The 12,987-nt window shown below is 37.6% G+C and overlaps 1 protein-coding gene across 10 annotated transcripts in view; it reads left to right on the plus strand.

The window, feature by feature from the left end:
- ZNF148 (zinc finger protein 148) overlaps positions 1 to 12,987 on the plus strand; it is a 53,458-nt gene that overhangs the window by 13,945 nt on the left and 26,526 nt on the right. For 9 of the 10 annotated variants that reach the window (XR_012623755.1, XM_074828686.1, XM_074828685.1 and 6 more), the window contains exons 2-4: positions 7,628 to 7,973; positions 9,188 to 9,313; positions 12,335 to 12,458. Coding sequence is in view for 9 of the 10 variants with exons in the window: in XM_074828686.1 (XP_074684787.1) it covers positions 7,644 to 7,973; positions 9,188 to 9,313; positions 12,335 to 12,458 (580 nt within the window). In the remaining variant the exon portion in view is untranslated. The remainder of the gene's footprint in view (positions 1 to 7,627; positions 7,974 to 9,187; positions 9,314 to 12,334; positions 12,459 to 12,987) is intronic. The other variant, XM_074828684.1, reaches the window with a different exon arrangement.

The raw sequence follows: 12,987 nt of genomic DNA on the forward strand, positions 1-12,987 counted from the left end.
TTTCTTCATTAGCATTAGGAATTGCAGAATTATTTGTGACTGTTATACTTCCTTTCAGGAAGAAAGCATTTAAGAATGCAGATATACGTTTTTCCCCTGATCTAAATTTGGCATAGCTGTTAGGTATGTTTGCATGGCAGCTGTAACTTGTTCATTTCTGTGTGTACATTGCATTTGTGGAGCAGTTTCACAATACACTTTAATCTAATCTAACCGCTGACCGCTGCTGAAAGAAGCGGTCCTTTTCCCTCCCCCTGCTTCTTCACTTGTCCATCTCCTGTACACCCTGTCTGCATGGTCCCACTGCTCCAAAGGAAGCCTAGTGGCTTTTCTGGTGAGTACGTTTTTGCCCAACTCCTTTCTTAATTGCACAATGCTGTGCTCAACCCAGTGAAGGCAACAGGAAGGTCTAACTGGGGGAGAGATGCAGGCCACTACCCCTTTGGGCAGGTAGCCCATATATCAGATCGTTTCTTGCAGCTGTATCGTTGAGAGTTGAGTTGACTTCTTCTAAATAAGTAAACACCCCAAATGTCTCATTGGAATGGCCTTTTGGTTGTTTGTTTCCCTATCTGAATTTCATAAAGGATTTATTTTAATCTTCACTTTCTGATATAAGAATGTGAACCTCTCTTAGCATGGTAGCTATCAGTTGTAGTTGATTTTATAGAAGTTTGTCTACTTAGAAACGTTTTACTAGTCGTGCCAGTAAAACTGCTGTGATTATATAGTGATTGGCTTTTTTTTTTTTTTTATTTAGAATAAACCTTTCCAAAGTGAATTAGTCTAAATAGGGAAGGAAAAAAATAAATGCCATACTAGAATAAGAATGTTCATTTAAGGAATTTTGTAGATTTATGTACACTATATTAATTTAAGTTTACCATTTAGCACAAATCATTGTAGTATGACCATAGAGATGAGCCCTAAGAAGCAAAATATGCTTAGGGGGTTCCATAGATTGTCTTTTAAAAAGTTTATTGTGTGTGCATTTTGTACTAGTAGCCTTTATACAGTTTGTTGTTTGGGCCCTGCATGCACTTGTTCTTCCAAAGACTGTTGTGGAAGCAAGGCTGTGGTAGGAATGTGCTTCAAGTATTTGTTCATTAGGAAGTTTGCCTTGTCTTACCTTAAATGAAAACACACTTCCCAAAATGTGGAACTGAAATAATATCATTAGGCTACTTCTAGTGAAACCATTTAATATCTGGAATTGAGCTCAGTCTCAGCTTTTGTGAGGGGAATCGTGGAGGTAGATATTTTTGTCAGAACAGTATCGAGTTGCAAAAGGCATGTTAGAATTGTTGTTGTGCATCCTGGCTCTTGGGTTTGATTGTTGAATCTTGGAAAATATGGTTAAAGGGAATTTATGGCTGTATATGGAAGTAGTATTTCTATATCAAGTCTTTGTTAGAATCCTTTAGAAGGAGCTTAGTCTGGAGAAGAGGAGGCTGAGGGGAGACCTCATCACCCTCTACAACTCCCTGAAAGGAGGATGCAGAGAGCTGGGGATGAGTCTCTTCAACCAAGTAACAAGCGACAGGACAAGAGGGAATGGCCTCACGTTGCGCCAGGGAAGGTTTAGACTAGGTATTAGGAAGCATTTCTTTACAGAAAGGGTTGTTAGGCGTTGGAATGGGCTGCCCAGGGAGGTGGTGGAGTCCCCATCCCTGGAGGTGTTTAAGAGTCGGGTTGACATAGCGCTGAGGGATATGGTGGAGTTGGGAACTGTCAGTGTGAGGTTAATGGTTGGACTGGATGATCCTCAAGGCCTTTTCCAACCTAGATGACTCTGTGATTCTGTGAGCTAAGGTTTAACGCAGAAAAATAACTAAATTTTAACAACCTTTTTTTTTCTTGTTTCCCTCAGCCTTCTTTCATTCCATTTTGCCTTGGAAAGCCAGGGAAAAGTTATTATAGGAAAGTGGAGCGGGATATGGATATAGAAAGAAGTAAATCTTGCTTGGTAATGCTTAAAAAAACCCAGCAGAAGTCTTAAAACAACAAAGACTTTTGCAGGAAATTGTTTACAAATAGAAAAAAGTCCATCTTGCTTTAAAAAAAGAACAAAAACGTTAAATTAGTTCTGTTCTACAAATAGATTTTAAAATGCAGATGATTTTTATATTTTGTCTGTTACTAATCCTTAAGCATATTTTCTTTTTTCATCTCTCAGATAATCTTTTAAATCCGAACTACAGAAACTCAACCCGGTACTGCACATATGAATTTTATTTTTAAAGTGAAGTCAATTAGTATCTCTGGGTTAATGAGCAATTTAATTGCTCATTAAATTAAATAATGCTTTACTACTTGCTTAGGAAAAGAAGGAAGAAGACTGAATAACCTTTACCCGCTATCAGTTGAAGTGGAGAAAAAGAGCAGGACCATGTGTTGTACTCTGGTGGCTTTGCCACTTTCCTTCAGGGTCTCTGTTCAGCTTTACTTCATTGCAGCCACCATCCAAGCAGACTTTTAAAAATCCACTAATGTTTTCTTTTGATTGTATTTTAACGTTTGATTCTGAATTGGAATTGGTCGTCGTGCTTTTCATTTAGTATGTTTTTGTTTAAATGGCTGTTTCTTTAATTAGAAATACCGTCTTTACCACTTAGCTCTCCAACTTACTGCACCAGTAACCTTTGGAAAAACTGATGTCAGGGTTACTGAAATGAATAGTTCTGAAGTACTGCCGTAGGGTTTGGCGTAGCAGCGGTTTCTGAAATGAAGCAACATGGTTCACTGGCTGCGGATGTTCTGTAAGCAGCTGTGGAGCACTGCGTGAAAAGAGAAGGTGCTGGGATGATCCCACGGGACCTTTTCTATGCAGTCCCTCCCCTTCCCCTCTCTCCTCCCTCAAAATATATGCATACCCAGGAGGCTCTGCCTTTAGATTTCTCTTGTGAAATGCTTTGCCTGGAGTAAAGGCTTGGAGAGCCTCTACCAAGCAAAAGGTGATACTTTAAAGGTTTTGTTGACCTTTTTTTTTTCTGTCAGTGTGTAGAGAAACTATATATTCAGAGAAAAATAATATGATTATTTGCTGAAGCTTAATAGAAGTTCTGAAATTCCATGCAAAACATCTCTGCAATAAGGATGAGAATGTCTTATGCCAAGAAACGTGCTTGTATGTGTTAGTACGTGGTTTGTATTATTGTAGCTTCCCTCAAGATAATCTCAAAATAAGTTGATTTTTATTTCACAGATGCATCTTGCACTTTAAATATTTATTTAATCTTTGCAGGCTTGGTAAAGTGAGCTTGTCTGCGTGCTTTTAACTTACATTTTCTTTATCACACTGTCATTCTTCCAAGAACACTTCTCCTCATCTTCAATTTAAATGATAAGATTCCTTTTATGTGAGCCAAACGGTGTCAGTTGACAAATTACATGTGTTTTACTGAATTGATTGCAATTGGGACACTTCTTGCTTGGATTAATAGCTTGTTTTTGTTTGTGGTTCTTCATTTTAAAGCAGTACCTGCATGTCATATAACTTAGTTGCATTTCATCACTTAGAATATGCAGCCTAACACTATGAGTTCTCATTATTTTTCTATGAAAAGCCAGATGTTTGAAAGCCTGATTTAATAAGCAGTACATTCACTGTACCAGCTTCTGATATGACTCAAAATCATGACTGGAAAAGAACTTGAGTGCTTGCAGTTGCATGACTCTGCTAAGCCTGCTAGTCATGGTGAGAAAGAAAAAGTTTTCATATCCTCTGCAACTGAGAGAACTAACAAGACCAATAAATACCAGTACACTGCTAGCCTGTCTTCTGGGCAGCTGCCCTATCTTGCCAGCTGTCCTAAGATTCTGCATATCACGAGTCTTCCCCCCTCTGTTGGTGAGAGAAGCAGGCTCTTCTGCACTGTTAAAACACTCAGTCTCTGTCTGCATTTGCCTGTTTACCTTCCTGCCGGGAAATAGCTTTAAATCCAGGATTTCTACAATTCATACCTAATTTCAGAGTGATATGGCAGTTCTTCCATGTGGAACAACCTTCTGTGCTGTTTTTGTCAGTGGCTTGAGCAGACAGATTAGGGCCATGGTGTTCTCACGCTTGATACTGTTTGTTCTCCCCTGAATGTGTTTCAGCATCTTGAGTTCTTGTATTCTAGTACCTGTCCACGTCATGCCTCTAAAGAATCTGCAGTGAGTTTATGCTGTCATATTTCTGTAGTGTGGGAAAAAAGCGTAGTGAATGACAATCTGTGTGAGATGTACCCTGAGTATGGATTAACTTGGGATAAAGGCTGAAATGAATAAATATATCTGCTTGTTTTCCTTGGAGTCTATCCTTCAAGTTACATATTTAAAATGCCCTACCTAAGAAACCAGTCTCAACCTTAAATCTTTTGTCCATCTCTTATCAAATAATGGCTTCATGGGAGACATGTTCTTAAGAACTTCAGTTCCTTCTCCCATTTCTTACTTGGCACAGGATATTCCACACTGATGATAAACTCATCCTGAGTTTCCCCTTTTAGGATGTTGCTGCAAGATCTCTCTGGGAGATCTGCATTGGTGGAAAAAAATGCAGCCTTAGTGCTGTGCCAGGTTTTTGTTTTGTTTTGTTTGTGTTATTGCTGAGAAACTATCAGTATGGTTTCCCAGTTACCTCCAAAAAATACTTCATGGATTGTATAATGTCTGCAGGTTGCTGTGTGGCATACTGGACGTGCATTTTCCCTTGAAGACATGTGAAATCTTACTCTCTGACTATAAAGTGGATTAATTTGGGAGTCAATTTGTCACCTAGCACTACCTGAGCTTTCTCAAGGCATTAAGGAATTGTTGTCTGTATTTGAAGACACATGCTGTGAAAATCAAGTGGAAGATTTCAAACTTCTTTATGTTAGAATTGCAGAAGAACAAAAAAGGACAAATTGCAAGCATAAATGTTCTGAACAGAAATTTTCCCCATGTTCTCCTGCTATCACAGGCTTTTTTGGTCTCTAGAATGTGCTTTTTACGTAGGAAGGAAGAATATTAAAAATTTTGATGACATTGTCATATATAAACAGATTTAGCCTGGTGACTCTGTCCTCCTGACTTCAGCAGAGGAAAGCTTACTAAAAAAAAAATGTAACTGACTGAACAGCTTCTTTCTTTGGCATGCCTCTTAAATATTTGAAACTCAGAGAAGTCAGACCTTACTATGATACATTCAGAATTTAGAACTTCTCACAATAGAGAATAGGGACAAGTGTTCTTTCAAGCTATACAACATGAGTTGCTACTTGAAGATGTTAATGGGCTTATTTTTTATTTGTTGGGGTGTGTGGTGGGTTGGTTTGTTTCTTTGTTTTTTAAGAAATTGGGTGAATTTTACTTTTGGAAAGTCAAGAACTAATAGTAGTCTTTGAAACAAAGTATAACGTAGGAGAACTTTGAGATCTTTTTCAGCTGTTTCTGCTGGTGGCTTGCATTCCTACCAAGTACTGTAGGATCTCACCTGAAGAAGGACCACTATTTATTTTGTAAACTCGGTGTAGTTTGGTATAAACAAATCCTCACAAATGTTTAAGATACATCCAGAATTTTCAAAATATTTTCCTGGTGATGAAAATGTTTTGGAAAATGATCAAATGGCTCAAACTGGAAATTGAAATGTAAACATTTCATGTACATTTGTTTGATCCAGTCTTTTTACATGTTGGCAAGGCTGTTAAACTGGCAGGGGGGGTCATAGAGGTGCAGTTCTGCAGGGTGATGGCCCTGCCAATTCTAGGCAGAGAGTCTCCATTTCTTTGGTTATGAGTTGTTGAGAGCTGCAGGAAAAGAAGCGTAGCCTCTGACTTAAAACTTGAATGGAGATGGAGCCTTTTATCATGCTGCACCCTTAGGGGGACAGAATTTGATGATGATGACTAGCAATATACCAACATCACATCTAAATTGTAACACTGAATGCATCAAAATCAAAGCTGCTGATGCGATTGTAATACTCCCCAGGATACCCGTCCTGTGCTTTGGCTCGGCCTGCTGTGTGTTGTCCAACTCTGCTGCGCGTCTGCTCCCATCCCTGTGTCTGCTGTTGCCTTTGTATAGCCTTTGCCCTTCAGCTGTGGGAAGATAGAGGGATGGAGGAAGGATGTCTCGTCTGTCTGTCTGAAAGAGTAGACCAGGGCACTGTGGAATGGATAGAAGTTATGGGCCTGGGGAATAAGGTGAAGGAGGCTGACTGCTGTGACTGGATGTCCAGTATGCCAAGGAGAAGAACAGTCTTAGGACTGTCTTGCATATAGAATAATAACTTGAATAAGAAGATGCTGCCATTTCCAGCTTCCTTATTCTAAAAACAATTAATAATATCATGACACTTGTTGGAATATTACGATTTTATATCTATCTGTCTACCAGAAGTCAATGTAATGGTATTGCTATTCATGACTGGACTTCATATTTCCTGACTAATGCTCCTGCTCAGTGGGTGTGAAAATGAATGCCTTTTTTATAAGCAGATTTGACCTCTCTATAGTCCTTATTTGACATATTCCTTTAGCCAGAAAGTTGCTTTTTTTATAGAATCATAGAATAGTTTGGGTTGGAAGGGACCTTTAAAGGTCATCTAGTCCAACTCCCCTGCAATGAGCAGGGACATCTTCAAGTAGATCAGGTTGCTCAGAGCCCTGTCCGACCTGACCTGGAATGTTTCCAGGGATGGGGCATCTACCACCTCTCTGGGCAACCTGTTACAGTGTTTCACCACCCTCATTGTAAAAAATTTCTTCCTTATATCTAACATAAATCTATCCTCTTTTACTTTAAAACCATTACCCTTTGTCTTATCACAACAAGCCCTTCTAAAAAGTCCCTCCCCATCTTTCCTGTAGCCCCTTTAAGTACTGGAAGGCTGCTATAAGGTCTCCCCAGAGCCTTCTCTTCTCCAGGCTGAACAACCCCAACTCTCTCAGCCTGTCCTCACAGGGGAGGTGCTCCAGCCCCCTGATCATCTTCGTGGCCTCTTCTAGACCTGCTCGAGCAGGTCCGTGTCCGTCTGATGTTGGGGGCCCCAGAGCTGGACACAGCACTGCAGGTGGGGTCTCATGAGAGCGGAGTAGAAGGGGAGAATCCCCTCCCTCGACCTGCTGGCCACACTTCTCTTGATGCAGCCCAGTTTTCTCTCACTTGTGGATATTAAGATGTTCCAGCAGCTACAGTATGCCCTGGGGTAGCAGCAGTGAAAGGGCACTCAAAGGACAAGGAAGTAAGGAGAATAGGACCAATATGAAAGAGGCATTTGTAAAAGACAGTCAAAACGGAAAAAGGGAACAGCTTAAAAAGGGCACACAGAAAAAACCAACGGTTTTCTAAGGAAGTAGAAGGAGGAATTAGCTATCATTTAATTACCAGGATTTTGCCAGTGATCAGAAGGCACTTTACTTTGAAACTTTTTATTTAAAAGTGTTCAATTGTGTACACATGCATGTGTGTGAAAGGAGGATCTTTTCATGTTGTGAACCAAGATACCAACTTTTCGCTTTTATTCGGATATCAGGTTTAGGAGTGCATGTGTGTATGTTGACTACTAACTGAGTTCTTATAAAATGTTTTTAAGTAAAAAATTTTAAGCAAGAGCACCAATTGTAGATGTTTACTATTAAAACTTTCTTTGTAGGTTATTGCACTTAAGAATGAACATTGAAGACAAGCTGGGAGGATTATTTCTTAAATGTGGTGGCATAGACCAGATGCAGTCATCCAGGGCTATGGTAGGGATGGGTGCAGTATCTGACCAGTCTGGAGTATCGGGAGAACGGCAAGAGGCAGTGCTTCAAGATCGGACTATGGCGCACCAAGAAATTCTTGCAACAGATGAAGTGTTACAAGAAAGTGAACTTCGACAGCAAGAGATGATTTCACATGATGAACTCATGGTCCATGAGGAGACGGTAAAAAATGATGATGACATGGATACGCAAGATAGACTTCCTCAAGGGCTGCAGTATGCTGTTAATGTCCCTGTAAGCAATTTCTTTGTGAAATATTGGAGAAATTACTAGGAAGCTTGATCTGGTAGTCTAATCCTACTCTGGCAAGAAACTATTAATTGCTTGTTTGGATTTTGATTATCAAAATATTTATGAATGGATGCTATTTATGAAAATGTCATTTGCCTCTGGCTATGGATAAATTTTGCCAATTAAGTATAATCTTTAAGTATCTGTTTTATAAATATTTTATAAGCAGGCTGTTACCATATAATTAATGCGTTAAAATGTGCTCTTTTAAATATATTTAATGTTCAAGGGTAACTACACACCAGAATAAATAGCGTTATTAAAAGGTGCATACTGTTTATGCTGTTCATAGTACTATTTAGTTTCTTATGCTATAGGAAGCATCTTGTATGTTTTCAAAGTATGTGGACGCTTAGCAGTTGCATTCACACTGCAGGTTGGACTGTGACACTTCATACATGACCATAAATATGCCCCTCCTTGATATCTAACAGAAGGTGTACCTCAGCTTTCCCAGAGAGAATACAGATGACTTCCTTTTGAAAACAGAGCGTCTTTCTGTAATGCAGCACATCATCACTGTTACCCTTCAAACATAAAGGATAATTACCAGGACATTAAAAGTAGATAGCCTTATACATGAAGAATAATCTTCAGAAAGGTAGTATTGTTAAAACACTACTCTGTTAGCTGTAGATCAGGTGGTTCAGGTGTTAGAAAAAATGTAAGAGTATCATGCTCTTTATTAAAGTTTACATTAGATCAAGAAATATTCTTTGGAAAAAAACTTCATTAGTACTGTTCTTTTTTTCTTAAAAAATACTTCTGTCTTAAATATATAATAAACTGTTCCGTTAAATCTTGCATTGACAACAACACGGACTAAAGTAAAATAGGTATGAAAAACTGAATGGTTTTACAGATGGAAGTGATTTTAATATAAGAACTGATCTCAAAATCACCACAGGTCAGGAGGAAAAAAGACCTTGGGAGATGAATGAAAGGATACATCAAAATGTCACTGTAGAAATTAACTATGCCCTTTTTATTTAAGATACTTATTATTCCTTTCACTTAAATTTCTGAAAGAATGAAGCCACAAGATAATTCCCTAGAAAAAGGTTTTCTGTTTCAGCAGTTTGTCATCTTCTAAAATTGAAAAATTGCTTTTCTGTAGTGAGAACCTTACCTGAAACTGGCACTTGGTATCTTAACAGATCAGTGTAAAGCAAGAAATTACCTTTACTGATGCATCTGAACAACAGAAACGAGACAAAAAACAAATACGAGAGCCAGTAGATTTGCAGAAAAAGAAGAAAAGAAAACAGCGTTCACCAGCAAAAGTAAGACATTGATTTGGCAAAACCAAGATTAAAAGAACCTGAAGATTTGGTTGACTATGACTAATTTCATTAGCATTTGAAGTAGTTAGGCTGGAAATTGTTTGTTTGCTCAGTAAAGATGCAGTTCTGAAGTTCACCAGAGACCCAAAACAAAACCTGATATAACAGTGTTTTTCTTTGAACTCTTTTTAGCAACATGAACCCTTGACATATTTTAACATCTGTCTCTCCAGGCAGTTCTCTCTCCAAATATTTTTTTTAAATTATGAGTCAGTAGCTTTGTAGACAATTTATAAATCATTACTCTGTATCTATCTAATAATAGTTGTGCTTTTCTGTGAGCCTGATAATTTTATATGCTTCATGCATAGTAGCGAAAAGTTTTTAAAAAGAAATCTAAAATGGTAGTTTTGAAAATTCTAAAAAGTTTACTAATATATATAAAATAATTTACCGGTAGGGAATATTCCTGTGGTCATAATCATCTTCATATATGTATTTATTTATATCAAAAGATTCTTACCATAGCTGCTGGTTTGTTACTTCAAAATTTGTTTTGTAGATCCATTCATGAAGAGTATGTATCCCTGTATGTCTGAAAACAATTTTCTTCTATTGAGATGCACTTCAGATAAAACCAGAATCATTTCACCTCATGAGGTAGCAGTGTTATATCTCATAGTAATTCCCCAAATCATTCTTAATCTTCAGACTTAAAATAGAACAGGCTGCTCTGACAGGCAAAAATCAGTTATATGTTATCACACAGCAGCATTAAAATAAGCCTACTCTGAAATCAACCCAGACTGTGTATACATTGAAGGAAGACTCACCCTAACACCAAGAAAAACTCCAAAACCTCCTTTTTGTTGGCCTGGGAGTGGGACCCCTCAGTCCTCCTCAAAGCACTGTCAAAGTAGGTTGCACTTGTAGTATTCTTGGAAAGTTGAGAAGTTGTTTTGGATTGGGTGTGGAAGCAAGTTCCAAATCCTGTGCATCGAGATACTTCTCCCTTTGATAGAAAAAGGAGATCTAGGTTGAGTACGTTCACAGATCACTTCCATGGAAACATGGCAAGGTAGGAGAGGCATGTGTCCCTCTTTCTACAGACAGGTACTTGCATGCTTCCTTTTTATCTCCCAGTCTGTCGGTGTTAGTCTTTTGAGATGACAAAAGATTGAAAAATGATCAGGAGAATTGTTAAACAGGTTCTTTTTCAGTCTCTCTTCCCCTTTTTTCAAACTTGTCAGGGTAGGAATGCAGAAAGAAGCTGAAGGACTGACATAGGTGAGAGCCTACTGATTTCCCAGAGTAACGGGGTTGATTTTCCATCCAAACAGCAGCTGGGACTTTTACAAATGGAAGTCAATTAACATACTGAAACATTTAAAATTTTATTTTATATTAACGTAGTAGTCATATAAATAAAAAGTCATTAGCTTTTATGAATCCTGGCTACTTTTCCCTCTTCCATGCACACAAACACACATGTACACACTTACACGCACACACACGCACAAGCTTTTTGTTGCTTTTATTAGGCAAACTGCACTGACAAAGTTAACGTTCTTCATTTAAGAGGTGGTACAATGAATGGATGCACTAGAAGAGCCCAGGTTTAGGATAACTGTGATTAAGTGTGTTTTCTGCACAATTATTTTAAAATTTCAATATAATATATGAAAAGCATTTCATAACATGTATTTAAATCTATTTTAAATAATCAGTCGGTGTTTCATTAGCTGTACGTCATTACAGAACAGAGTTTTTATAGTTCTCTATCTGTGACTTACTGGAGCTGTAACATACCAATCTTACAAACGTATGAATGTGCTTGTCCTTCAGAGTGAATGCACAAGAATTTGTTAGCTCAAGACTTTCACTCTTGCTGAGTTTTGATGCAGCAGAATTAAAAATTGTTTAAGTAGATCCTACAGTATTTGCTACTATTGCAGAGATACTATTTCAGTTATTGACTCTCTCTTTCATCACTGTCATTATCATAAAACCTAAAACATTGTAGCTAATCAAATTGCAGATGTGTTTCCCCAGCAGACTTTTATTTTTTGTTAATAACAAGGGATTAAGCTGTTTTATTTAAGGTTACTTTAAGCTATTCTTTGTAGCTCTGTTTCCATTTAAGTAAGACTTTCGGAAATGTAATTTGTTTACTGGTTTTCTTATTCTCTTGCCAGAGATAGTAGAGAGTTTGGGTTTTGGTTTTTTTTTTTTTCTTTTTGACAAATTAGAGAAAACCTGTGATGAGCTTTATTGAATAAGGTAGATATGGTGTAATTTTTTTCATTTAAGTTTTTTCAACTTTATATGAAAATAGCAGTTTTGTTTGACAGCAAAGCAATTGAGTGTGGCAAGGTGAATTCATCAAGGAGATGCTCTAACATGTATATTGAGTGAGCAATACTTTATTGAGTGAAAAACCTGGAAGGGGAGAAGAATAATACTAATTTCTTAGTTGTTTGGCTTTGGGGTTTTGGTTTTTAAAATACAATTTTGCCTCCAAGGCAACTGGTATTATGTAGATGTAGATAATTTGTATGACTATACTGGATAAGTTTTAATGCCTTTTAGCAAACATTTACAGTTGTGATTTGAAAAAAGAATATAATCTTTCACTTTTGCTTTAAAATATGATTATCCATGGTTCAGTGCCCAGAGGTGGTTTGGTTACATTGCATCCTTTCCAACAGACGGACAAAGTAAACAGTAGCATATAAAGTGACTCAGCTGTGAATAGGGGAGCTCTAAGCTGGTTGTCCACGAGCTGCTTTTGTCTCCGTCCTGTTGAAATATCTCTTAATACACAATGAGGCACAAGTTGGATTGGACTGCAATTGGAAATGTATACTAAAAGCCTAACATATAGCTTTGTAGAAATTAGCATTGTTTTACCTGGAATATTTAAATTTTCTGCATCGAAAAAATTAATGTTTTTTTTTTTTGTAGTTAATAAGACATCTTTAGAGGGTAGTGTGAGAACAAATTTTACTCTTTTTAAAATAGATCCTTACAATAAATGAGGATGGATCACTTGGTGTGAAAACCCACAAATCTCATGTTTGTGAGCATTGCAATGCTGCCTTTAGAACCAACTACCATTTACAGAGACATGTCTTCATTCATACAGGTACTGCTTGACTTCAAATTTGTCTTTTCTACTATATAAAGAGTTGTTTACTTATGTTAAAAATGTTTTCAGCTCTATGCGAATTTCAGTTTTAAGAGTGTAGCTAACTTGGCATCTAAGCTTAGAGATTCCATGCACCAAAGTGTCAAAAGAATACCAGGAAAAAAAAAAATCAACATATGTTTAATAAACTGAAGACTTAACTGTTTACAAGGTTTCTTTTCTTTCTTTATCAGAAAGTAATGGGTTGACTTGTAGCCTAAGTGCCAAAATTGACCCCTTTGTAAAATGTGCTCCGGCTGCTTATTTGCCTGATGAGGTATCTCTCTGGTTCGGAGAAGTGAAAAAGGTACTTACCATTATAATAGCTTGCCAGTATCCTGAATGCAGTCTTATGCCAGCATCGTGATTGATTTTGTTGATGAGGAAATTACAGCCATTTCAGATCACTCTTCCGTGCTAGTCTTAATGTGACTCTTAGGATCATGGAAAGAATTCTGCAGTTCATATACTTAGTAAGGCTAATGTT

Source organism: Strix aluco, chromosome 6, assembly GCF_031877795.1.
Source record: "Strix aluco isolate bStrAlu1 chromosome 6, bStrAlu1.hap1, whole genome shotgun sequence".
In the NCBI taxonomy this organism is placed as follows: Eukaryota; Metazoa; Chordata; class Aves; order Strigiformes; family Strigidae; genus Strix; species Strix aluco.